Source organism: Schistocerca piceifrons, chromosome 1 (assembly GCF_021461385.2).
Source record: "Schistocerca piceifrons isolate TAMUIC-IGC-003096 chromosome 1, iqSchPice1.1, whole genome shotgun sequence".
NCBI lineage: Eukaryota > Metazoa > Arthropoda > Insecta > Orthoptera > Acrididae > Schistocerca > Schistocerca piceifrons.
Window position 1 is genome coordinate 134,158,370 of NC_060138.1, and position 26,325 is coordinate 134,184,694.

The 26,325-nt window shown below is 42.8% G+C and overlaps 2 protein-coding genes across 2 annotated transcripts in view; one reads left to right on the forward strand and one right to left on the reverse strand.

Annotated features, from left to right (window-relative positions):
* Positions 1-1,266, reverse strand: part of LOC124804931 (protein roadkill-like) — a 39,886-nt gene extending 38,620 nt beyond the window's left edge. The window contains exon 1 of the mRNA XM_047265312.1: positions 1,216-1,266. The gene's annotated coding sequence lies outside the window, so the exon portion shown is untranslated. The remainder of the gene's footprint in view (positions 1-1,215) is intronic.
* Positions 1,267-16,407: 15,141 nt separating this feature from the next.
* Positions 16,408-16,980, forward strand: LOC124789553 (gustatory receptor 23a-like). Its single transcript, XM_047256989.1, has one exon. It carries the CDS (start codon positions 16,408-16,410, stop codon positions 16,978-16,980), a length of 573 nt encoding a protein of 190 aa, XP_047112945.1.
* The last annotated feature ends 9,345 nt before the right edge of the window (positions 16,981-26,325 follow it).

The following is a 26,325-nucleotide window of genomic DNA, read 5'->3' on the forward strand; positions in this document are numbered from 1 at the left end:
CACGAGTTGTCAGAGTGTAAACGTGCTTTTAAGGCTATGACTTGAGCCATTTTAAGTTTGATTAAGGCTTACCTTTGCAAGGGAATTTTATTCAGTCAAGAGGTACTACAAAGTATGCTGTCTATTTCATAAGGAGCACTTTTAGACGTAGCTGATTTTATAAACATTGATGAGCTTTTATTGGAGAAGAGAATTATGAGGGAACCCCTAATCATCTTTCATTTATATTCCGGCACTTCGTAGCAAGCCGAAATGACTTCACGCAGCCCTAAAAGCGTCACTGAACAGTATCCTACATTTTACTGTCTCTTCCTATCACTAAGAGAACGAGAAAACTTAGTATCAAATTAAACACAAATAATGAAAACTAAAATGTTCGTCTGCACTTGGCCCCTCTTAAAACAGATGTCAGCATAACCTCGAAGAGTTAATAGATCTTCTGTGCGAAAAAAGCGCAGACACTCCCTACAACAAGGAGGTATACACGCCAACAGATAAATATGCCAACAGACATACGATGTTCTGTGTCTGAACCTTCGTGCATATTTAGTCTAGACGACGCTTTACACTTGTTAGGGTTTGAACGGGTGGTTCATGAGCCGGCTGAAGAAACTGCGTGAGAATCTAGCAAATTGACACTGATGAATTTCTCCTCGTGAAAGCAGTAGCGTAATATGACCGTTTTGGAGCGACGTTTCTACAAATTTCTTTTCTGGCAACAAGGACACATTAAGCGGCTGATTTCCCAAAAAGAAATCGCCAGTGTAGTTTGCCAGGGAAGCCTGCATTCACATAAGAAAGTGGTAGATTTTCTGAATCAGAGAAGTTGTCACCTCTGTAGCGGCGCAGAATCGCCAGTTCAATCCGATTAAAGGCTTTAATTCCTCCACGCACCGACGTCTGCAGTGGTTCGTTGAAACTTGGGAGTGCGCCAGGATCCAAATCTTACGGTGCAATTTATGCTATGTTAGTGAACACTTATGATATAAAAAGGGAACACCTGAGGTCAAATCTCATGAAGCATGGAGCGAGCTGCTAGGCAACATGGGACGGGCAGTCAACGTTTGGTACACGTCTGACTGACGATGTAACAAGCATTTCGCGACTCACCTCTTCCAGCTCCGTATCCTGCTCTTATAATAGCTACTTCGAAATTTCACTGACAGTTTCACATATAAGTTTGCGATACGAGTCGTGCAGGCTCAGCGTTCTTACCTGGTGCATATATACTTGATATGCACTTCCTACTGCGCCACCTCCAGACTGTGTCACGCCATACGAGTCACTGTTCCAAACTTTCAAGCTACGCGAGGCGGCAGCAGCTGTAGTGTCACGTGACTCCCGTTCCCCGAAATCTGGCGGAGAAGGCCGAACGCGCGAGGCGTGACCTTCGCTTCGCCCAGCGTTTCTTGCCAAGAGATGAACCGACTGTTTCCTGCACCGGAACGCTGCATTATGATACGAATGACGTCTTGCTGCAATGGTAGACGCGGCTGAAGAAGTAGCTTTAGTCTTCCTAGATTTCTGTACCATTTCGTCGATCACCACGAAGGTATGATCGTACGGAGTATATGCACAAATACTGTATATTTCATTAACCCTTTGAGCGTCACATTTAGAAAAAAAATTGGGGAAAATTTTTTTGAGATGAATATTTACTGTATATCTTGCACATATGCCATATCCATTACAAAAGTTCTTTTGAAGCAATTGGTTAATAAATAAAATAATGATTCTCAATGGCATCATTAGAAATTACATAACAATTACTCAAAAAAATGCATACATAATTGTATTGTAAACTTACTGTATTTCTCTCCCTTGCCCTGGAGGAACTACACACAGAATAAAACCAAACACAACAGTTATTATTCACTCACGAATGCAGTAGCACAACTCACGACACTTCTCTGTTCTGCACTTCAAACAAACGGCGAGTCACGAAAGCAAACGCCACTGTGATCTGTTGGCCAAACTCTGAACTACACGGTATCACTGAAGCATTGGGCAGCTTAAAAAATCCAGGAATACTTAATGATGCCATTTGGAATCGCAGACGCAGAAAAGGTTAACAGAACAAAGCACGTTATAATGAACGGCGAATGTGTTACGGAAACGAAAATAACATCCTGTGTGCGGAAAGGAAGTCTAATACGGCCGATATAGCTCTCAGTATACCTAATTATTTATCAGATTCTGCGAGATAAACTATAAAATTTTACGCTTTCTATGTTGTCTACATAGTAGTACTTCATTACACGATCGTAATGTAAAGATGACCCTTAGAACGCTTTAGTTTCTTTTTGTTTTTCCATGCATTTTCTTTTACGTATTTTTTGTTTTCATTTCATTGTACATTGAAAATGTTATTTCAGAATAAGATCTCGTAAGTTTAATTTTTGGTTCAGTTATGTTCCTGTTTACATAATGTACTTGTGATGAATGTGATTGCTATTTTCATTTGTTCTGATGTTGCATGTTCTCTCGTTAATTAACACGACTATTTAATTCAGTTTCTGTGAGTAGAGTAACATGAAACTGTGTTCTGGCATGAAACTGTAAATCAATGTAATCAGAATCATGAATGGCGTATAAGTATACAGATATGTCGAGAGAGAAACATCAACACAGGCTGAAGAAGTACAGAATGGAGGTTCGGCCGTGCATTTACTGCAATGCTATGTGATCGTGGCCAGTTAAAATTATCAGTGTTTGCACAGTGTCGTTTTTATCATTTCGATGTGTACCACGATTAAAGATCTAGTAATTTTACATGTCACGTTGCTCATTAGCCAGAAATGCGCGTTTTGATTCATTAAGCATAAAACTTTGATGTGCAGATCGGTAAGTTGCGTGCACGACGTAAAGAAACCGTTTGTAGACAGCACGAAGCACGGACAGTTAAATCTAACAGAAAATATGATAACGCATTTTCTTGTCGTATACTGATTCTACGAACTAACTGTGAACTTACGGTGTGCTAACCGCTGCGTGACTGAAGTGATTATGGAGACAATAGTGCACGCCACGAGTGTTCGGTATAAATCGCGAAAAAATGTCTTACGGTACGATTAGCATGATTTACTTTCGTAGTGCTGGCGGGTATACTGTGAAAACTCACGCGCCGCAATTGATTAGTAAACCATCACCCTAAAAACTGACGATGTTGTACAGTATACATTATAACCTCAGATTATGTCAAGTTTCCTATGTTCGTCGCTGCACGCAAATATGTAAGCTGAAACTAATTCTGCAGACGTCGATCTTTCCTGTTAAATTCGCAACAATTGCCCAAGATGAAGGAGTTCATCAAGACGATACCTGTTATTGGATCACAAGCTCACGGACCATGGACTAAAGACGCTGACGTGTACGACTCGCTGGCAACATCAGCTACGTGTTGTGAAGGGACAATGGGTAAGAGACAGCACGAACTACATTTTTGTAATCACTGCTGGTTCATGGTGTGGGTTCCTGTAGTCATGTCCTAGTTCATGAACCACGGGCAACGTATGAGTGGCCAAGTAAGTGGTCCCGACAGTCGGGATACCAGTTACTTTGGGATAAGGCTGGGCATCTCGGACATATTCTGAGTTGTGGTCGCCTTTGTGTTCATATGGCAAAGACTACCAAATCCACCAGTTAGTCCCTCAACCGTCAGGGGTAAAACTCAATGGGACTCGGGGCAAGTAAGGCTAGCAACCTGCTTCCCTGGTACTTTAAATATGATGCTGGCAACAATCACAGGAAAATGCCTCGGACCTTTGGAGGTGACGGAGTCCCACCTCTAACTGACAAACCAGGGACTCCTAAGATACGACTCGGCAAACAAATGGTAATGAGATGGGGAGCTATTAATATCAATGGGGGCTACTCTGCGAAGAAGGTAGAGCTGGCAGAGGCTGCAAGTAAGATGGGGCTGGATGTTTTAGCTATTAGTGACATTCAGGTAAGTGGTGAGAAAGAAGAGGAAGTGGGAGAATACAAGGTCTACCTGTCAGGAGTAAAAGCAGGAATAGCACAATGGGGTGTAGGGCTTTACATCAGGAAAGCAATGGAACCCAGCGTAGTTGCAATAAGGTATGTAAACGAACGACTGATGTGGATAGATTTGACAGTGTCTAGCAAGAAAATTAGGATTGTGTCAGTATATTCGCATTGTCAAGGGACAGGTCAAGATAAGATGGATAGTTTTTATGATGCACTCAGTGATGTAGTTGTTAGAGTAAAGGACAAGGACAGTGTTCTGCTCATGGGTGATTTTAATGCCAGGATTGGAAATCGAACAGAAGGATATGACAAGGTTATGGGTAAATTTGGAGAGGATATGGAGGCCAACAGGAACGGGAAACAACTCTTGGATTTCTGTGCCAGTATGGGCTTAGTAATCACAAACTCCTTTTTTAAACATAAGAACATTCACCGGTATACTTGGGAAGACAGGGGGTCCAGATCTGTCATTGACTATATAATAACAGATCAGGACTTCAGGAAGGCTGTGAGGGACACACGTGTATTCAGGGGATTCTTTGATGACACTGATCATTATTTAATCTGCAGCGAAATTGGTATTGTGAGGCCGAAAGTGCAGGAGGTCAGGTTCATATGTAGGAAGATAAGAGTGGAGAAATTTCAGGATAAGGAAATCAGGCACAAGTGCATAACAATGATCTCAGAAAGGTACCACTTAGTTGAATGTAGTCCATTACAGTCTTTGGAAAAGGAATGGTCAAGGTACAGGGACACAGTACTAGAAGTGGCTAAAGAATGTCTTGGAACAGTAGTGTGTAAAGGTAGGATGAAGCAAACAGCTTGGTGGAATGACACAGTCTAGGCATCCTGTAAAAGGAAGAAGAAGGCGTATCAAAAATGGCTACATACTAGAACTCAGGTAGACAGAGAAAGTTATGTTGAAGAAAGAAACAAAGCCAAACAGATAATTGCAGCATCCAAGAAGAAATCTTGGGAAGACTTTGGAAACAGGTTGGAGACTTTGGGTTAAGCTGCTGGAAAACCATTCTGGAGAATTAGCAGTCTTCGAAAGGGAGGTAAGAAGGAAATGACAAGTATTTTGGACTGGTCAGGAAAACTGCTTGTGAATCCTGTGGATTCCTTGGGCAGATGGAGGGAATATTTTGAAGAGTTGCTCAATGTAGGTGAAAATACTATCAGTAATGTTTCAGATTTCGATGTACAATGGGATAGGAATGAGGATGGAAATAGGATCACATTTGAGGAAGTGGAGAAAATGGTCAATAGATTGCAGTGCAATAAAGCAGCTGGAGTGGATGAAATTAAGTCGGAACTCATCAAATACAGTGGAATGTCAGGTCTTAAATGGCTACACAGGATAATCTAAATGGCCTGGGAGTCGGGACAGGTTCCATCAGACTGGACAAAAGCAGTAATCACACCAATCTTTAAACATGGAAACAGAAAAGATTGTAACAACTACAGAGGTATAACTTTAATCAGTGTTGTGGGTAAAATCTTCTCAGGTATTCTTGAAAGGAAAGTGCGAGTATTAGTTGAGGACCAATTGGATGAAAATCAGTGTGGGTTTAGGCCTCTTAGAGGTTGTCAGGATCAGATCTTTAACTTACGGCAAATAATGGAGAAGTGTTATGAATGGAAAAGGGAATTATATCTATGCTTTATAGATCTAGAAAAGGCATATGACCGGGTTCCTAGGAGGAAGTTATTGTCTGTACTACGAGATTATGGACATGAGAGTAGCTAGTAGATACTAGTAGATGGGTACTAGTAGATGGGAACAATGGCAGGAGGGTGTCCACAATGAGGAAATCAAAGGAAAACTGGGAATGAACTCTATAGATGTAGCAGTCAGGGCGAACAGGCTTAGATGGTGGGGTCATGTTACACGCATGGGAGAAGCAAGGTTACCCAAGAGACTCATGGGTTCAGCAGTAGAGGGTAGGAGGAGTCGGAGCAGACCAAGGAGAAGGTACCTGGATTCGGTTAAGAATGATTTTGAAGTAATAGGCTTAACATCAGAAGAGGCACCAATGTTAGCACGGAATAAGGATCATGGAGGAATTTTATAAAGGGGACTATGCTCCAGACTGAACGCTGAAAGGCATAATCAGTCTTAAATGATGATGATGATGATGATGATGATGCTGTGAAAACTTAGTATATAGATACAACAGTAACTTTTATTGATCATTCATTTTACGTTACTGTGGCGTGTCATATTGTATAGCTATTCTCATTTATTTTCAGTAACGTTCAGAACAGTAGTTAAAACTTGATTTCGTTGACTGAATTATTTTTTTCTATAATCTTAATAATTTTGGAAGCTCATTCATTTACGGAGCAGTAATTATTGCATACAGTTGCTATTAATACTAATGTAAAAGTTAGACAATTTTTTAATTGTCAATGTTTCTTTATTTATGTAGTTTATAGGTGTTCATCTGCATTTTGTTTTTTATTGTTCTGCACTTAATGTAATACAAATTATAGTGCTGTGCAGATGAAGTTTGCGTGCTGTACATTATCCGCTATTACATTAGCAGGCAGTAGCATGCCAAGAGTTGTGTAGTTTGTTCAGGAGAATATCTTATCAGTGGTAACTGTTTATTTGGTCAATGAGTGATCACTCATAACATTAACGTTTCTGGATAATTACTTGCATGTGTGAGAGGTGAGAGTAGAGTTCGGTTAAACTAAGGAAAAGGTAGAGTATTCCGGTTTCAGTTGTCTTACAATTTCCATGCTCGAGAAATTAGCGGAGATGGATTGGGGTATCCTCCATTCGAGTTGTTGAACATCGTCAGTTCTACCTGGTCGATCTTCGAGAACATGCTGTTCTGGATAACACAGTTACATTTTTAGCTACCCTCTGATCTGTTATCTTCACAGTAAGGAAATTTAGAAACAGCTGGAGTAATTTTTCACTTGTGGTAATAAATGGCAGCTGTCGTTAAATGTGGCTGAACAGAAAATAATCCCAATAACATAGGGGAAAACCCAATAGTATTCCGTTTCAAGATCGTTAACTGACAACAAAGCGTAAGAACAGAGGGGCAGTAGTAAGAAGCGGTGTGAAACTGATCGGTCTAATAACATCAACATTAGGGAAGGCGAATGGAAGACTTGGATTTATTGGAAGAGTTCAGGGAAACTGCACTCTGTAACGCGTCTTTCTGGTGCGACTAATACGTTATCACAGTGTTTGTAGGCATGATGATAGACATCGAACGATTTCGAGGCATGCTATTCAGATGCAAAATGGTCGCTATAGCCCATACGAAGGTGTAATATATTGTCGAGAAACTTATTTGCTAACCATCGGAAGAAAGGTGACGCTTCAGAGGAAGTTAAAAAAACCAGCCCTCTACAGCGACTGCATGAATTTTCTGCTGTCGCCATCGTAATACCGCATAGGGATCCCAAGAATAAGGTGAGAAGGACTGGGAAATACCGAACCATGTAGAGTGTCAATTTCCCTCGCCCGACATGGAAATGTTATAAGAAAGAAAATCTGGAACACTGCAACGAAGTAATCTCGACCATATACACTCCTGGAAATGGAAAAAAGAACACATTGACACCGGTGTGTCAGACCCACCATACTTGCTCCGGACACTGCGAGAGGGCTGTACAGGCAATGATCACACGCACGGCACAGTGGACACACCAGGAACAGCGGTGTTAGCCGTCGAATGGCGCTAGCTGCGCAGCATTTGTGCACCGCCGCCGTCAGTGTCAGCCAGTTTGCCGTGGCATACGGAGCTCCATCGCAGTCTTTAACACTGGTAGCATGCCGCGACAGCGTGGACGTGAACCGTATGTGCAGTTGACGGACTTTGAGCGAGGGCGTATAGTGGGCATGCGGGAGGCCGGGTGGACGTACCGCCGAATTGCTCAACACGTGGGGCGTGAGGTCTCCACAGTACATCGATGTTGTCGCCAGTGGTCGGCGGAAGGTGCACGTGCCCGTCGACCTGGGACCGGACCGCAGCGACGCACGGATGCACGCCAAGACCGTAGGATCCTACGCAGTGCCGTAGGAGACCGCACCGCCACTTCCCAGCAAATTAGGGACACTGTTGCTCCTGGGGTATCGGCGAGGACCATTCGCAACCGTCTCCATGAAGCTGGGCTACGGTCCCGCACACCGTTAGGCCGTCTTCCGCTCACGCCCCAACATCGTGCAGCCCGCCTCCAGTGGTGTCGCGACAGGCGTGAATGGAGGGACGAATGGAGACGTGTCGTCTTCAGCGATGAGAGTCGCTTCTGCCTTGGTGCCAATGATGGTCGTATGCGTGTTTGGCGCCGTGCAGGTGAGCGCCACAATCAGGACTGCATACGACCGAGGCACACAGGGCCAACACCCGGCATCATGGTGTGGGTAGCGATCTACTACACTGGCCGTACACCACTGGTGATCGTCGAGGGGACACTGAATAGTGCACGGTACATCCAAACCGTCATCGAACCCATCGTTCTACCATTCCTAGACCGGCAAGGGAACTTGCTGTTCCAACAGGACAATGCACGTCCGCATGTATCCCGTGCCACCCAACGTGCTCTAGAAGGTGTAAGTCAACTACCCTGGCCAGCAAGATCTCCGGATCTGTCCCCCATTGAGCATGTTTGGGACTGGATGAAGCGTCGTCTCACGCGGTCTGCACGTCCAGCACGAACGCTGGTCCAACTGAGGCGCCAGGTGGAAATGGCATGGCAAGCCGTTCCACAGGACTACATCCAGCATCTCTACGATCGTCTCCATGGGAGAATACCAGCCTGCATTGCTGCGAAAGGTGGATATACACTGTACTAGTGCCGACATTGTGCATGCTCTGTTGCCTGTGTCTATGTGACTGTGGTTCTGTCAGTGTGTTCATGTGATGTTTCTGACCCCAGGAATGTGTCAATAAAGTTTCCCCTTCCTGGGACAATGAATTCACGGTGTTCTTATTTCAATTTCCAGGAGTGTAGTATACTGTTTTGTGTGAATTATGTACTGTACGAGGCCTGTCTAAAATGTATCATGCCTTCGGCCAGAAAAAATATTTCGAATACCTGACGGGTTTGGGATCCTAATCCCCTTCAATTTATGCCCCTTGTGCTTGCACACCCCAAGACCACCGATCCGTCCACTGCTGGAAACACGTCTGGAAGCCTTCTTTTGGAATAGTGTTCAGCTCCGTCGTCGTGTTCCTCATTCTCTCTTCTCTACTCTCAAAACGAGTTCTTTTAGTGGCGTCTCTAATTTTGGAAACAACTAGAAGTCTGAAGGAGCCATGTCTGGAGAGTTGGGAGGCTGGCAAATTCCACGTTTGACCAGGAAATTTTGGATCCAGTGGGATGAATGTGCGGGGCGTTGTCGTGATGCAGTTCTCAGTTTTTCGCCGTCCACATGAGTGGTATTTTGCACTGAACTGCGCCATGGAGTCACTGGAGAACATCTTGATAGTACTCCATTGTCACTGTTTGTCCTTCCTGCGTGTATTCGTGATGCACAATTCGACAGGCATCAAAGAAGACAGTCAGCATCACCTTGATTTCGCTTCGCACCTGCCGCACTTTCTTCGGTTTTGGAGACTCGGGACGCTTCCATTGCGACGGCTGTATTTTTGTTCTGGTCCATACCCGTACACCCATGACTCATTTCCAGTTACAACGGTGTTCAGAAACCCAGCATCGGTGTTGGTGGTGTCCAGAATGTCTTGTGCCACGTCAAAACGGAGGTTTTTTTGTTCCGGCGACAACTACTTGGACACGAATTTCGCAGCCACTTGGTGCATGTTCTAATCATCACGCAGAATTGCATGTGCAGAATCTTTACTCACTCCCACCTCTTGGGCAATCTTCCGCACGGTCAAAAGACGATCTGCCATCACCAAATTTTGCACCCTCTCAACAACAGCTGCACTCCGAGCAATTTGGGGCCTGCCAGAACGCTGGTCACTCTCCGCTGGTGTGCGGCCATTTTTGAATCGGCTGAACCACTCCTTAATTTGTGTTACACCCATCTCACCTTCTCCAAACACCTGCTGAATCTTACGAATTGTTTTGCTATCACCAAATTTTGCACCCTCTCAACAACAGCTGCACCCCGAGCAGTTTGGGGCCTGCCAGAACGCTGGTCACTCTCCGCTGGTGTGCGGCCATTTTTGAATCGGCTGAACCACTCCTTAATTGTTACACCCATCTCACCTTCTCCAAACACCTGCTGAATCTTACGAATTGTTTTGCTTTGAGAATCACCAAACATTTGACAAAATTTGATGCAGTATCTCTGCTCAACACGTTCAGTCATCTTGGCAGAATCGGTAACCCGACGAACACGTTGTGTAGCACCTCCCTCAGCGACCGACAGGCAGCCACTGACGTGCTGGAAGGCGGGTACAAAATTCACGCATGCGCATAAAGGTCTCTTCCTTTACTGTGTACAGTGGCACCGCGCTATCTTCTCTATTTTACTCGGGAAAATCAAAGGTCGGATACCTTTTAGAAAGACCTCGTATGTAGATGTAGATTGTATTTCACAATCATGCAACACTTACGTTGTTCTTCAAGGCAAATGATGCCTTGTCATAGGATCAGCCACTCTGTTTTGTTTATTACTAGCTTCCTGCCCACTGCTTCGCTCGTGTAGACTGTACTTCAGACATTTTTGTTTTCTTTTAGTCGAATTTTTATGTTTCTCACAAATTGCTACACCTTCTATGTTTCCCACACAAATAAGTGTTGGTGGCGCTCTCAATGATCTTCTATCCTCTTCCAACCCATGGGAAGAATCAGTAAATTGTGTGAAACAATTTAACATTGAGATCGTTGCAATGTTACACTCGACACAAATTGTACTGACAGGAAGTATAGCCACTGACAGACTGGATCTGGAAAATTTATTAGAATCCTTCTTGAAAACCTGTTCTTTTGTGAAATCCAGTAGCCGTCTTATTGAATCTTTACGTTTAAAGTCAGTGGCTGGTTTCGGTGTCTCTATTTCAAATTTAAGTGTACTGATGTTTGCATGCAGGACAACCTCTTTTTCAGTCCGTTTTAAAACGTCGTTTAAATCGTCAATATCGTAAGCTCCAGATACTGCTCCCACAATTTCGTTACAACTATTAATTTCCGGATGACGTTTATTGTTAGCCCGTATGATATTCTCAATTCTGTCTGCAGAGCAGTTAGCGCAATACTCCAGTCTCCATTGCTTAAAACAGTCCGTGTGAAGTAACTCGCTCTTAATTCTGACGATCGTTCTGTTTAAGCCAGAGTATACGACATTCCATCTGAACTTCAGCTGACAACTGGACGCTTGACGCACCATCTCATATATGCTTCTTTGTGAACGTTACGGGGAACATGATGCATAGATGCCCACACAGGTGAGTATTAAAGTCTCGGTAGTGACTAAACTTGTAGAACACACGTCCTCTGTCGGTGAAGTATCGTTGTAGCTCTTCAGGTGGCTGCAGGGCCTCAAAAGAGCCGAAATAGTAGATGTTATTGGTATTATCCTTCACAATTCCACATTCTCTGGATTTCCAAATAGTCTTCAGTAACGTATTCCGCATAAACATATCATGTAATCTGGGAATGCTAAATTATCTCCTAACAAACTTGTAAGGTGTCAGGCAAATCCAACACCTTCCATGAAAACCCTGGCAAGATAGCAAATCCGGCAGTATGTCACATAGCTGGGAATAAATCAAGACATTAAACTATCCAAAGTAATACGATCAACGAGTGACCAAATGGAATACCACAAACTACCACAAGAACGCCTAAATGCATGTCACACCTTCCCACCGTGAAAAAGACGCAGTTCCGAGGGGAGAAACGAGAACAGAAGCCGAGAGCAGAATCGTGTTAAGCTAGAAGACCCTACGATAAGGGACAGACACCCACGTCGCCAGCCGGCCGCCAAGACCACCCCCAAGCCCATGTTAAAAGATAGAGCCCATCAGAAGAACACTATATATCTTACGCTAACACTAAAAGGACCACACCAGCTGCAAGTTTTAGCGTGAGAATATACGCGTCTCTGTTACGTAGCAAACATTAAAAACATTGGCCCACCACGAAAAGTATAACGTTTCTCATTGGACATACAGAAATTTTGTAGGCGGAGCTTAAGGTTAACATTGAGATCCTCATTGGTCAGTTGAAAACACAGCCAGATAGCTTTTCTTAAACCAACTTTGGTAAATTGTAGTAAGGAGAAGTTTGGAAGAGTTGCTTCCGAGACGGCGAGGTGTGTGGAGCTGCGCTGCCCGCCGCGCCCTGATGCTGCCTAACCAACGACAAGGTAATGAACGCACGAGATGTCGCACTCAGAACTCATCTACTGCTTCCAGTGTCTCGTTTCCTAATCTTTAGCATCAATTTATCTAATTCGACTACGTTCCTTTATCCTTGCTTTGCCTTTGTTGCTGTTAACTAAAATACAACAAATAATTCAGGTTTACCTAAAATGATTTCATTAAAAAGAAACAAAGCAATCAAAGCCGCTTAATATGAGACCATCACGTGTGGGGCAATGTGCTCCGGACCCGAAATTACTTACGGCCAACTCGATAAGCTGCAAACCACACTCTTTTTCTAAGCAACTATTCGGAACCTGCCCAGAGGCACAAACATAGAATGACAGCCTGATGAACAGAGAAGTAATGTTTAAGTAAAATAAGTAAAACTTAGGTCATCAGATTAGATGCTGGCAGTGTAGACATAATGTATCATTTCTGAAAATGTACTAAGAGAAAATTGGGTTACTAGCCAAGGCAACCACCCTCACTTACACCTGATAGGAAAGAAGTTCAGCCGCCAACTGAGATTCATCTACAAGTCACGCCACGAGGCGGAAACAGTAAATACTCTACCCTTACCACGGGACGGGAAGCGTAGGTGGAAGGAAGACGCCAACAGTTGTCTGATGAACCTCACATACGTAAACACAGGCTTGGTTTGCAAATATAATCCATAAAAGGACAAGCAACAAGATTTGCCGCGGTGAGGTACGTAAGCTTTTGAATTCCGAAAAGCTAACAAAGGCGACTTGACGATTTAGAACAGAACGTAATTTGCAAGAAAAATTTTGTGAATGTCACGATTAATGACATTGAAGATAAAAGAAATTTACAAAACCTCAATACTTTAAAACACACAATCAAGTTATAGCTCTATGATAATAACCAAATGGAAATTCTTATGTTTTGATAAGAACGATACGCTCCTCAAATCGCCTGGTCGGACGCAGGAATAGGGAGCAACAGCGACAGGAGGCTGAACCGACTCCGATATAGAAGCAGCAGAACCAAACACATCTGTCTTTATGAACGCCGCGTGATGTCGGCATCGAAGTAGCCAACTAAGAGTAGCTCGCCGGGCATGCAAAACCGCTGTGGGGTGACACATAATGGAAGAACATGGAGCCGCAGGGAGATGAGTTGATGACGACGACCCACCACTAGCCTCCAAACCTGGTCAACCAATGAAGTACTGCGTCCATTCACGTTTCTGGTGCACGTCTCAGATGACGGGAAGATGCTCAGCAAGACCAACTTGTAAGTCACACAGGCGGTAGAACAAACAGCTTGCCTGTTGCCCCGCAGGCCTGAGCTGTCCGTACTGCTTCACAAACTGCCTTTTCCGGGAAAGCGTCTCAACGTCAATCGCGACAAACGTGCCTCGCCTCTTTCGCAATGAGGATTCTCTTCTAGGAGACGTAGCGCGAGCTATCGATGGCGCAGTGTTTCAAGAATCATACAAGCTTACCTTTCAAATCTTTTAACAGTGTGGTCTGGACTGCTATTCCAGAAATTTTGAAGGTAGCAGGGATGTAATACAGGATACGGAAGGTCATTTAAGCTGCACATGCAAGAACCGAAGGACATGAAAGGGAGGTAATGGATGAAAAGGGAGTGAGGCAGAGTTAAATCCTATACCTGTTGTCAATCAATACGTAGAATGACCAAGCAGTAAAGAAAACTGAGGAGAAAGTTGAAAAAGAAACTGAAGTTGACGGGGAAGAAATAAAAACTTTGATTTTTGGCAGTGACGTTGCAATTTTTGCAGAGTAAACACAGGACTTGGAAGTATAGTCGAAGGGAATGGATAGTGTCATGAAAAGAGGTGCTGATATGAACACAATCAAAAGTAAAACAAGGGGAATGGAATATAGTTGAATGAAATCAGGCGATGCTGAGTAACTTATTTTAGAAAATCAGCTGTTAAAAAATAGTAGATAAATTTTGCTACTTGGGCAGCAGAGTAACTAATGATGGCCAAATTAGTAAGGGTAAATAGACAGAGAAAGTGCGTCTGAAAAACAATTTGTTAATAGCTGATGTAAATTTATGTAAGAGAATATCTTTTTTCAAAGCATTTGTTAGGTGGTTGGACTTGTACAGAAATAAAACGTGGAGAGTATGCTGCTCCTACAACAAGCTAATAGAAGCTTTTGAAAAGTGGTAATAAGAAGAATACTGAAGATTAGATGGATAGATCAGAAAACAAATTACGAGGGATTCAATCGAAATGGGTAGAAAATAAATGTGTGGCACAGCGTGACTAGAGGAAGGGACTGGTTCATAGGACATGTCTCGAGGTTTGAAGAAGTAGTCAGTTTGGTAAAGTTTGGAAGTGGGAATTAAGAGTTGAAGAGGTGCACCAAGGTATGACACAGTACGTGGCTTACAATTAATGTGATTACAGGAGTGTTTCAGTAATGACAAGAGCTGCACAGGTTAAACTAGAGTGGAGAGCTGCAGATTGAGAATCGCAACAGTAAGGAGTCGTTCTATGTTGATTCAGACTGCATTTATTTCGCAGCTTTTCATAGTATTTTTCTGTGTCTTTGAAGGATATATGGGCTATTCTCTGACAAATATTGATAAACTGCGTTATGCAGGCTAGCTGAATGGTGGAAGGAATATTTAAAGGGACCATACAAGGCTTAAAGACAAGATTATAGCAAAAGAAATGTAAGTAAGTGAAGACGAGTTGAGACAAATGACACTGCGAGAAGAGTTTGTGTGAAGACTGAAAGACCTGAGTCGAAACAAGCCCCAGCAGCAGACGACGTTCCTTCGGAATTATGAAGGTCAGTTGGAGAACCAGGACAGACAGGAAATATTCCATCTGGTGTGCAAAATATCTGAGGGGGGAAATACTAGCTGCTATCTAGAAAAATGTATAAATTTCAATTCTAATAAGTAAAATGTGATCTAGGCACAGAAACTTTGCGTGTAAGTGCATAGTGGTCGCAGAGCTCTGGAATGGCTTCTTGTCTCCAACTATACAGCATGAGTGATCTGCACTGGCTTTGTGCAGAGAGCGCCAAGTGTCTATAGCCAGACAACTTATCAGGCATAACGATAATAGCATGTGTAAATATGTCTTCCTCGTGAATCAGTCTAGCTGTCAGTTCAAACCATATCCAAAGTGCTACATTAATTCATGAGATAAGAAATTTATAATGTGCTCCTTAATCTATTTCCGAGATGGTATATGAAATATTTGTATTACCTTAACACTTGTCCTTATAATGGTTGTAATATAGGTCTGCAAACAACTAGCCCGCAATTGACACAGGATGTAATATTTCTTTGCCGACCCTCTTAAGTTAACGACTCATTAGCGCTAATGATTCATTACCGGCAGTCGTGAAATTACGTATCGATCGTTATCCCATCAAGAAAATTGGAATTCTCATTTTGTGCTCTGTCTGACAACAAGGTCGTAACTCAGTCGTGAGAGCTACTCGGTTACACGAGGAGAGCTCTTTCAATTATGATCAGTCCATACAGATCTGTTTCTCAATCGAGTGATCATAGTTTCGAAAGCGCAGTGAGACCATTGTACCTTACATTTCAAATGTTTGGTTTGGTTCCCATCATCAGTGACTACAAAAATTCTTCAACTTGTGCCTTTAGAGTGTCATTAAAGCGACTCACATGCTACTTCATATGTTTGATGTGGCTTGTCTCTGTCATTGCCCTTGGTTTTTACTGCAGTTATTTAGTAAAGCATATAATCATAATAGATGAGCATTCCCCTATGACAGTGCATTTTGTAATTGTGTTATCTGTTTTACTGTCGATGTTGGAACCAGCTACAATCTTATGTAGATCTCTGTCTACTGGACGAGATAACGTTAGCAGTATCAAGGACCTGGTTCAACAGGTAGATACGCTGCTCGCCATGCGAGATCACACTTACAGAACGGAAATATATCGCAAAACTCGCCAAAGTGCTATTTTTCTTTCCATTACAGTGCTTGTTTTGGTTGCCATACGAGTTAGCTTACTAGCAACCTATTTCTTCAGACGTAGGCCAATAGGTACTATCACCCTGTGCCTTCAAGGATTTATCACGCTCTGGCGAGTTCAGTTCTTCGCCGTTGTGCTGGTACTCCGACACAGGATGGGTATCGTCTGTGGGCAGCTGCTGAGGAGTACCCGGCCGCCGGCGGGCAGCGAGGAAGAACTGGAGGAGCTGGCGACGCGCGCAGGACAGCCGAGGGTGGCGGGGGCGGTGGGGGCGGAGGTGCGGCGGCTGCAGCGCGCCAGGTTGGCTCTTCACCGCTGCGCTCGCCTCTGCGGTCTCCACTTCGGACCCGCACTGCTGCTGGCCATCCTGGGAGATTTCGTCGAGATGACTTGTTCTGCCTATTGGCTTATAATCCTGGCTAAAGAAACAGACAAGAGAGCGGAAATACTCGTGAAGTTATTTGCACTTACTAACGTCCTGTTACGCCAGCTGGTGGTCTGTTGGGTGTGTTCCTCGGCGGCTGACCGCGCCGACAGGGCTGGTCTGCTCCTGTCGAGGCTGCAGCCGCTCCTGCGTCCCGGGCCAGCAGTCGATGTTCTGCGACTTCCAATGGACAGACTAAGAGTTTCCGCTATGGGTTTTTCTGACATCGACCTTCATGTCTTCACAGCCACGGTTAGTGCGGCAGTCACTTATCTCGTGATACTTGTACAATTCCATAAGTGAAGTACTACATAATGATGCTTGGAAGGGCGTCTCTCCTTGTAACAGTGCAATGTACGGAAGCTATCATTGCTGGAAACATCATCTTGCAAACTCAAAGTTTGTGTCATATTACCTAATAGCCGCATGGTAAGTGCAGGTTCTTTTTCAATTACTCGTAGTGTTTGTTTTATCCATAGGACCGAGAGACATGTGCTTCTAATGAAACAAATAGCAATAAAGCTGTTCTGAAAAATTTTATAGTGGACGTGTGTAATTATTTTGTTTCTACCTACAGCCTGCATGGAAAATGGAGCTCTAAAATGGTTCCTTCAAATCAGGTGACATAAATAATGGAGCAGATCCTCCAGCACCGAATTGGGTTACAGCTCCAAAGCATGAGGATGTATTAGGGCTCCAGCATAAGCTATTATTTTAATATGATATTTCCATCATACGCTACTTTTAAAACATTCTTTCCTACGTAGTACCTGAAGCAGGTGATATCATGCCCCACGTCTACAGCACGCACATACCATATAGGACACCTGCTGGTTCTCCATGACCTTAAATCACCGGCAGAACAATGTCAATACTGTTTTTGCAACACTAACACACTTCATCATGCACAAGAAGCTGTATTAAATTTCTTTCTTTTCTGTGATCACCTCTGATAAAGAAAAATGGCGAATCATAACATGTTAATGGTTTGCCAAAAATCCGTCAATATTCGCCACAAAGTTGACACACTCCTCACACGTACCTTGATGACAAGTAAATAAGAACCACACATTATACTGCCACTGCTACACAAACAAACGTAGCAGCTTACGAGCGTTCAGAATGTATTGACACTTCATGCCCGTGCAGTGGGAGCAAACACTCAAGTGCTGACGAGCTTTAAAGATCTGAAACTATAGAACTGTTTTGTGCATTCACTGGCTTTAATACAACAGTTCTCTGTACTGTACAGAACCAGCATAAGAAATTATTTATAATCTATAAATCAAATTTATCAACGAAATCCAAATGAGAAAAAGTTCAAATTTCACTGTACACATGGGTTAAACGCCACAGAGGATACTTACATAATGTATGTCAATAGGGTTTCAAATTCTTTTTAGGTCCAAGGTTGAGTTGTTGTTTTGATCTTCAGTCCAAAGACTGGTTTAGTGCCGCTCCCCATGCTACTCTATCCCGTGCAAGCCTTTTCATCTCCTAGTAACTAAAACAACCTGCATCCAGTTGAAACTACTTACTTCATTTATCTCCGAGTCTACCTCTATGTTTTTTTGTTTTTACCTCCCTCTCGCAGCCCCACACTCCCATCAGCACCAATATGACAATTCCTTAACGTCTCAGAATGTGCTCAATTAACAGGCCGTTTCTTTTAGACAAGTTGTGCCATAAATTTATTTTCTTCCGAATTTAGTTCAGTATCTTCTCACTGGTTACGTGATCTACCCATTAGATCTTCGATTTTCTTCTGTAGTAGCACATTTCAGAAGTATCCGTTCTCATTTTGTTTGAACTTATTGTCATCCTGGTTTCGCTTCTACACAAGGCTTCGCTCCAGAGTAATACTTCCCGAAACGATTTCCTAACACTTGAATATATATTCGGTATTGACCAGTTACCGCTCTTCACACATGCTTTTCTTGCACATTGACATCTACGTTTTTATATATTCTTTGCTTCGGGCGTCATCAGTTGTTTCGCTGGCCAAAGGGCAAAAAGGACCTAATACTTTTAGTGTTTCATTTTCTTACCCCATTTCGTCAGAATCGCCTGATATGTTTGACCACATTCCATTGCCTCTCCTTTGCAACAGTTGATGTTCATCTTAAGCCTCCTTTCAAAAAATTCAGCTGCTCTTCCTAGTCCTCCGCTGTATCTAACAAAATTGAAATATCGCTGGCAAACCTCAAACATTTGTTTTCCTCATCTCTGAACTTTAATGCAGTGTCCAAATTATTCTTTGCATTACGTTACTGCTTGCTCAGTGTACAGATTGAGTAACTCCAGTTATTCGTTACAACCGTGCCTTACGCAAACCTCAACCACTGGTTCGCTTTCATGCTGTTGGACTCTTATTATTGACGTCTGGTTTCTATACAACTTGTATATAAGCTTCGTTCCCTGTATAATACAGCTGCTACATTCAGAATTCCGAAGAGTAGGCCAGCCTAAGTGGCCGAGCGGTTCTAGGCGCTTCAGTCTGGAGCCGCGCGACCGCTACGATCGCAGGTTCGAATCCTGCCTCGGACATGGATGTGTGTGATGTCCTTAGGTTAGTTAGGTTTAAGTAGTAATAAGTTCTATGGGACTGATGACCTTAGCTGTTTAGTCCCATAGTGCTCAGAGCCATTTGAACCATTTTTGAACCGAAGAGTAGATTCCAGTCAACATTGTCAAGAGCTTTGTCTAAGTCTACAAATGCTACAGACGCAGACTTACCCTTCCTTTGCCCGTTTTCTGAGATAAGCTGTTGGGTCATCATTGCCATCGCTATTCCGGTGTTCCTACACTTCTCCGGAACTCAGACTCATCATAACTGAGGTCGGCCTCCACCACTCGTACGTAAATAATTCATGTCAATATTTTGCAACCATGACTTCTGAAACTGATGGTTCCGTAATGTGCTTACCAGTCGGCATTTGCTTTTTTGTAATTGGAGTCAATACATTCTTCCGGAAGTCTGGGGGTACTTCGCGTGTCTCATACATCATGCACAGGTGGACGAGTTTATTAGTACGTATGAGGGAACGTCGTATACTCCAGGGGCTTTGTTTCGTGTTAGGTCTTTCATAACTCTGTCAAATTCTTCCCAATCATACCTCCCATATCATCTGCGTCTAGTTCCTCTCTTTTTCTGTGATATTACATTCAAGATAATTTCGCTTGTACAGCCCCTCTATACACTTTTTCCACCTTTCAGCTTTCCCTTCTTTGTTTAGTACCGGCTTGCCATCTGAACTCTTGATATTCATACTGCTATTACTTTTATTTTGCAAAAATCTCTTTAATTTTGCTATCGGTGGCAACTATGTTTCCTGTAGCTACACTCGCCTCAGCCGAATTGTATTTGCCCTTTAGCGTTTTCTGCTTTCCCATTTTGCACTTTTTGCGAATATCCTTTATCAATTTAATTCAGTGCCTCGTGTGATATCCAAGGATATCTGCGAGGCGATGTCTTTTTACCTATTTGATTCTCTGGTACCTTCAATGTTTCACCTTTCAAAGCTACCCATTCGGTTTCCACTATACTTGCTTCCCCAATTTCGGTTAATCGTTTCCTAATACTCCCTTTGAAACTCTGAAAAACCTATCGTTCTGTCTACTCATCCAAGTCCCAAAACATATATTTCCTACCCTTCTGGTATTTCATCAGTTTTTATCTACAGTTTACAGCCTATAAATTACAGTCACATTTCACATCTGCTCCTTGGGATATCTTTTAATGTAGGACCTACTTCCTAAATCTCTGCCTTACCAGTCCAGGTCTCTTTTATGTATACAGCCATCTTTCATGTTTCTTAAAGAAGGTGCTATCAATGAATAAATTACACAGTATGCCAAAATCTACCAGGTGGTTTCCTCTTTTGCTCGCTGACCTTAGCGCATTCTACTACTACTTCTCCTTCCCTTTCCGGTCCTACTGTTGTATTCCAACTCTCCAATACAATTAAATTTTCTTTTCCCCTACTACCTGCATAATTTCTTTTTATCTCATAATACATAAATTGAATCATCTGTGGAGGTATGTGGCTCACAAACTTGTGTTCCCTTGACCTACTGTTGTATTCCAATTTCCCATTACAATTAAATTTTCGTTTCCCCTACTACCTGCATAATTTCTTTTTATCTCATAATACATACATTGAATCATCTGTGGAGGTATGTGGCTCACAAACTTGGAAGGTGTTCGGCCTTGTGATAATGCGTTCACTATGTTGTTGATTGTAGCTTACTTGCGTTCTTATTCCTTTATTTAGTATTAGGCCTATTCCTGCGATACCCCCATTTGATATTCTATTTAAAACCCTGTACTCATCTGACCAGAGATTCTATCCATCCTGCAAGCAGAGTCACTATTTCGTTGTATATCTAACTTCAACTCATCCATTTCCCACCAGGAACCACCAGTCTCCTAAAACCCTTCACTTAAGTGCTATGGTCTTTAATTTTGTTGCGATTACAAACAACGTATGGCCCTGCAGGTTCCTTTGGGACAGTGTGGCGTTTCAGTTTCTTATTTCACTTATTATACCTGAAAGAACATCCATTCAGAAAAACATTTTCTTTCAGCCTTTCACAATGACCAACAGTCAGGAGTATTGTGGAAACATCATCTCCCCTAATTATTCAATTGGGCCACTTGGTTTTATTCTGCCGTCATTTGAGCGTAAATAAAACATATCTCTCTCCCAACAGCAGCGCTCGTCCATAGATTATTATGTCGACATAACAAAAGAAATTTTAACAGATACAGATAAATTCGACAACGGATTACAGTAGTGAACTAGGAACAATAAGAAAATCTTCCTACACATTTCTGCTTTTATCTCTAATGACTCGGTGTTGTGTATTTTGAACATATAAGTATATTCAGAGTTCAAGTCCTGAATCGACAGTGCATGTATTTACTTCGTACAGTAAAAGCAGAGAAAGGATCTGCCAGGATTATTGCTTATAAAATATTAATGACCAATTAAAAATATGTAGTTGCTGAAGGTGAGTTTTATTTCAAATACTCTTCTCTAAACCCTGAAAACGCATAATAAAATCAACTCCTTTTTCACGTTCAACTTTCTTACGATAAACACTATAGTAGGTGGTTCTACTGTCAAAAATGAAACAAGTTTGGCCTGACTACCATGAGCTGTTCCAGCTGTTACCAATAGGTGACTGCAGTGGGTAAAAGCTTTCAAAGCTCCATTTATGAACCGCGCTTTGTTTACTGCACAAAAGATTAATTAATTTCCACAGCTATGATGTCACAGTATTCTTAACTATTTGAGAAATACATTAGAAACGCGAAAAGTGTGATTTTTATCTTTATTATCTGGGACATATTTGAGGTTAAGTAGAACAACAGACGTTCTAAGAATAAAATTAATTACTTTATTTCATCTGGCCAACGGCCTTGCCGCAGATGTAACACCGGTTCCCGTCGTATCACCGAAGTTAAGCGCTGTCTGGCTGGGCTAGTACTTGGATGGGTGACCATCCGGTGTGCCGAGTGATGTTGGTAAGCGGGGTGCACTCAGCCCTTGTGAGGCAAACTGAGGAGCTACTTGACTGAGAAGTAGCGGCTCCGGTCTCGGAAACTGACATACGGCCAGGAGAGTGGTGTGCTGACCACATGCCCTTCCATATCCGCATCCAGTGACGCCAATGCCAGAGGATGACACGGTGGCCGGTCGGTACCGTTGTGCCTTCATGGGCTGTTCGGGAGGGGTTTTAGAGTTGTTTAATTTATCTCATCTATGATGTCACAGTGTTCTAAATGGAATCTGGAAATGTGATGTTTACTTACCGACAGTATGTAAGAATGTAAAGTGTATTCAACCTGTCGAAAATCTGATGATCATGTGAATTATCGCTTCAGAGCAGAAAGCATTGTCCTCGCTACAGAGAGACGTTGCGCCGATTTCAGGTCGTTAGAGAGTTGGTTAGCAACTCGAAGGCTATTTAAAACATGTATGCTCGATATATTGCCCACCCGTGTGTGAAATTTCATTTATCGTCAGTCGAAATAATGATCCCACATATAAACTTCAAAGTTTTCTCGTTCTTTGTACCAGTTATCGTTTCCTTTTCTATAGTATAAAGGTAATGGTTCAGTGTTCTAATTTGTGTTTGGAAGACGTGTAACCTGAGTTTCTCTTTGTCTACTTTCTGGTGCTCATGATTTCTTTGCACTGCTGTAACATCGATACTTACTAAGAGCAACTTTTATTTAGTGTTACATTAATGTCCGCGTAAACCACCAAAAGGCGCACATTACACGATTTCCTCATTTAGTTTCAGTCATCTGGCACGATATTTCTTACACATTCTCTGCCCTGGTTTCAACACATTAGAAGTGTAAAGTACTGCTCGTCAACACAAAGTAGTACCTACTAAACAGTTTCAAGCTAAAACAATTTAAAGCACGAGTCATTAATATTATCCCTTAATTCTCTTTAGTTTAATTAGTATCTCCATATACAATGGTGTATGAAGGTTACATGTAATGTCTGTTATTTAGTAGAAGAAAGTATTTTGGTAGTTTATACGTACAGAAATACATGTGGATACAAAGGGGACGATTTAGGTACTAAAATAAATAAAGATGACAAAATAATTTATAGGGAAAAGTTACTTTATTTACGGGACTGGTGTGAAAACATTGGTGAAACGATGTATAAATAAATAGGCGGCGTCTGAGGTGACGCATCTGTAACTAGCGGTTCTGGATGACAGCAGGAGAGGCGATGTAGGCTACAGAGGCGGGGAGAGGTAAGCTGCAGCCGGCTGGCATAGCCTACAGTAGGGGTTGCGAAGGCGGCCTTGACAACAGCGAGGGCGGCGTTATCCGCTGGGGCGGTGGCTGCCACTGTGACAGCAGGCGAACCCAGGAGGCCGGGGGGGCGATGGCCACTGCGAAGACCATCTATGGCGTCAAAGAATATGTGTGTCAGAGAAACTCTTCACTGCCCATAACCAACGATTAAATGTGACATAACAACGGCGCTGTGTTGCAGTGCTCTTGTTTTATTTTGCTCTGAACAGAGTGTCTTTAATTCGGCACTGGAAAAGCGTGGCTCGCGAGACATCATCCGACCCTGAACGGTTCCCCACCAATTCCACTCGGGCATTGCCGTCATAGCCTTCCGGCAAACTACTGTTCATTTCTTTATCAGCTGTCTCTTCAACTTCGAAGAGCATCACTGTCCCGCTAGTCACGTTTGCTCTAGGTGTTTTGTTCAAATTTACTCTCCTTAATATTGCTCTTTGATTAAAGTTGTCATCTACTATTGCGTCTATAATCGTGGTTTTGATTCTGGTTATTCTGAGGCCATTTTTGTACTACGGTTCTTAAAAATCCCGAAATGAAAGAATACCGCCTGCCGCGGTGGTCTCGCGGTTCTAGGCACGCAGTCCGGAACCATGCGACTGCTGCGGTCGCAGATTCAAATCCTGGCTCGGGCATGGATGTGCGTGATGTCCTTAGGTTAGTTAGGTTTAAGTAGTTCTAAGTTCTAGGTGACTGAAGACCACAGCAGTTGAGTCCCATAGTGCTCAGAGCCATTTGAACGATTTGAAAGAATACCGTTCAGCATGTAAAACATCCTTGGGTCAGAACACAAATCTACTAACCTTGGTTGATACATCTCTTCCCTCCATGAAGCCACCCATAGAATTAACTCTCGTGACGATCGAGGCTCTTTTGTCGGTAAGATAGAAAAAAAAAGGTGTAAACGAAACGTATGAAACATCAAATCCTAAAGAAAAGAGCTGTGTCTAGGGAGGCTGCATACTCGGTTCACTAGACAAACAAACAAATAACTAGTGTTAACGAGTTTTATCACAGTAAGACAAGTACAACACTTAACTTCGTGAGACGTGTCGCAAGCAAAGAGCGACATACAAAATATTCAGTCTTCTTCAAAATACACCGACACAAGTCTGTGCTACATACAGTTTCCTAACGAAGTCGCTAAAGTTTAAGCTGCTATCAAAGTGGCTATCATTGACGCTGCTATCCAAGTGGGCCGCATAATTCGGGCGCGGCCTTTATGTCCTCTTCCCATAGGGGCACAGCTCTCGCGTTGTCGTCCTGGAAGGAAGGTCGGTCAGGATGACCTCTTCTCACAGCCTTCTCTTCCTGTCGTTCCCGACTGGCGTGCCGGGGCCTGACTTTACTCCGTAGAAAAAAGGGTTTATATTGGTCCTTATCTCGTACGCTTGAAATGAAAGAAAGCGCAAAAAAGCGACGGTTTACTGGTGAAAGAATCTGCAATAGAACTGACAAAATTTCTGTCATGCGTTTATGGGTACTAATGGATTCTGGTGTAAACTCACGTTTCTTGATTTATAATTAAACAAGAAAAATTTGTGTTGTTTCCCAAGTTTCTATGAAATGAGACAAGATTACTTGGAAGTAAGCTTTCCAAGATTTTATTCCGTTAATGATGAAGTCAGAAATGTGCTTCACAGTAATTTTAAATATTTTGAACATGTTAAGCCGGATATCATTTTGTTCAATAATCCAATAATTACTAGTCTTACAAGTGCTCGAAATGATCTCCAAGAAGAAGTCTGAAACATAAAAATGATCTGATCATGTTATTCGGAACATAAAACAGATGCCTACACTTTTTAATTACACAACAGGTTCACAAACGTGCTCAAAAAATCACAGATTTCACTCCTAAAGTGAAATCTTTCCTCATCAACATTCAATTGTGACAGTACAGTTCATGAATCGTCAGTCGTGCTTGGGTAAGTCAGTTGTAGAATATTTGCCTGCGAAAGGCAAAGACCCCAGTCCGAGTATCGGTCCGGCACAAAATTTTTATCTGCTATGAACTTTCGTAACCGTGCACACTCCACTGCAAGGGGAAAGCTGCATTCTGGAAAGTAGAGATTCTTCAATGAAGCACGTTAAGTCCGTGACTGCTGGATTTCTTTTAGTATTACAACGATGAAATTTTCTCAGGTGATTCTTCGCGGGAAGATGCTGGGTACGAGATTATCGAAAAGTTGGGAAAGCACAACGCCACCCCTCACCTGATCACTAAGAAAATTTTATCACACTAAATCTGCTCAGCGCAATGCAGATTGTTTTCGCTACATCGCAAACTGAAATAGAATTTATCAAGACCAAGTTAAATAACTCTAAAGTAAATACGGAAATGTCTGAATAATGAAAGTACAAGAGTTCGGGACAAGTACATAAATAAAAATCGACGTTTTCTCAGCCTGTCTTTTGGCGCTTACGTGCAGGGAATTGGTATTGTCGGGACTGTGACGGCACCGCGGAGGGTAGAGGTGGAGGGCGAAGCACTCGCTGGAGGGGAATCATTAGTAAGGCACGGTTTGCCAGGCCTGGTCTAGATAGTGAAACTTCCTGGCAGATGAAACGTTTGTGCTCTACAGGGGACCAGAATATGAAAACTGGCTGTCTCGCGCATGTGCTAACTAAGCGCGACCCAAGAGCCTTCCTCATAGCTTCACTTCCGCCAGTCACTCAGCTCCTGCTTTCCAGGCCTCATAGAAGTTCTGCTGCACACACTGCCGGACTGTCACTCCTAGAGGAAATGATGCGGCGGAGAAAATACTTTAGCTACAGCGTAGGGGGCAGTTTCCAGAATTAATTTT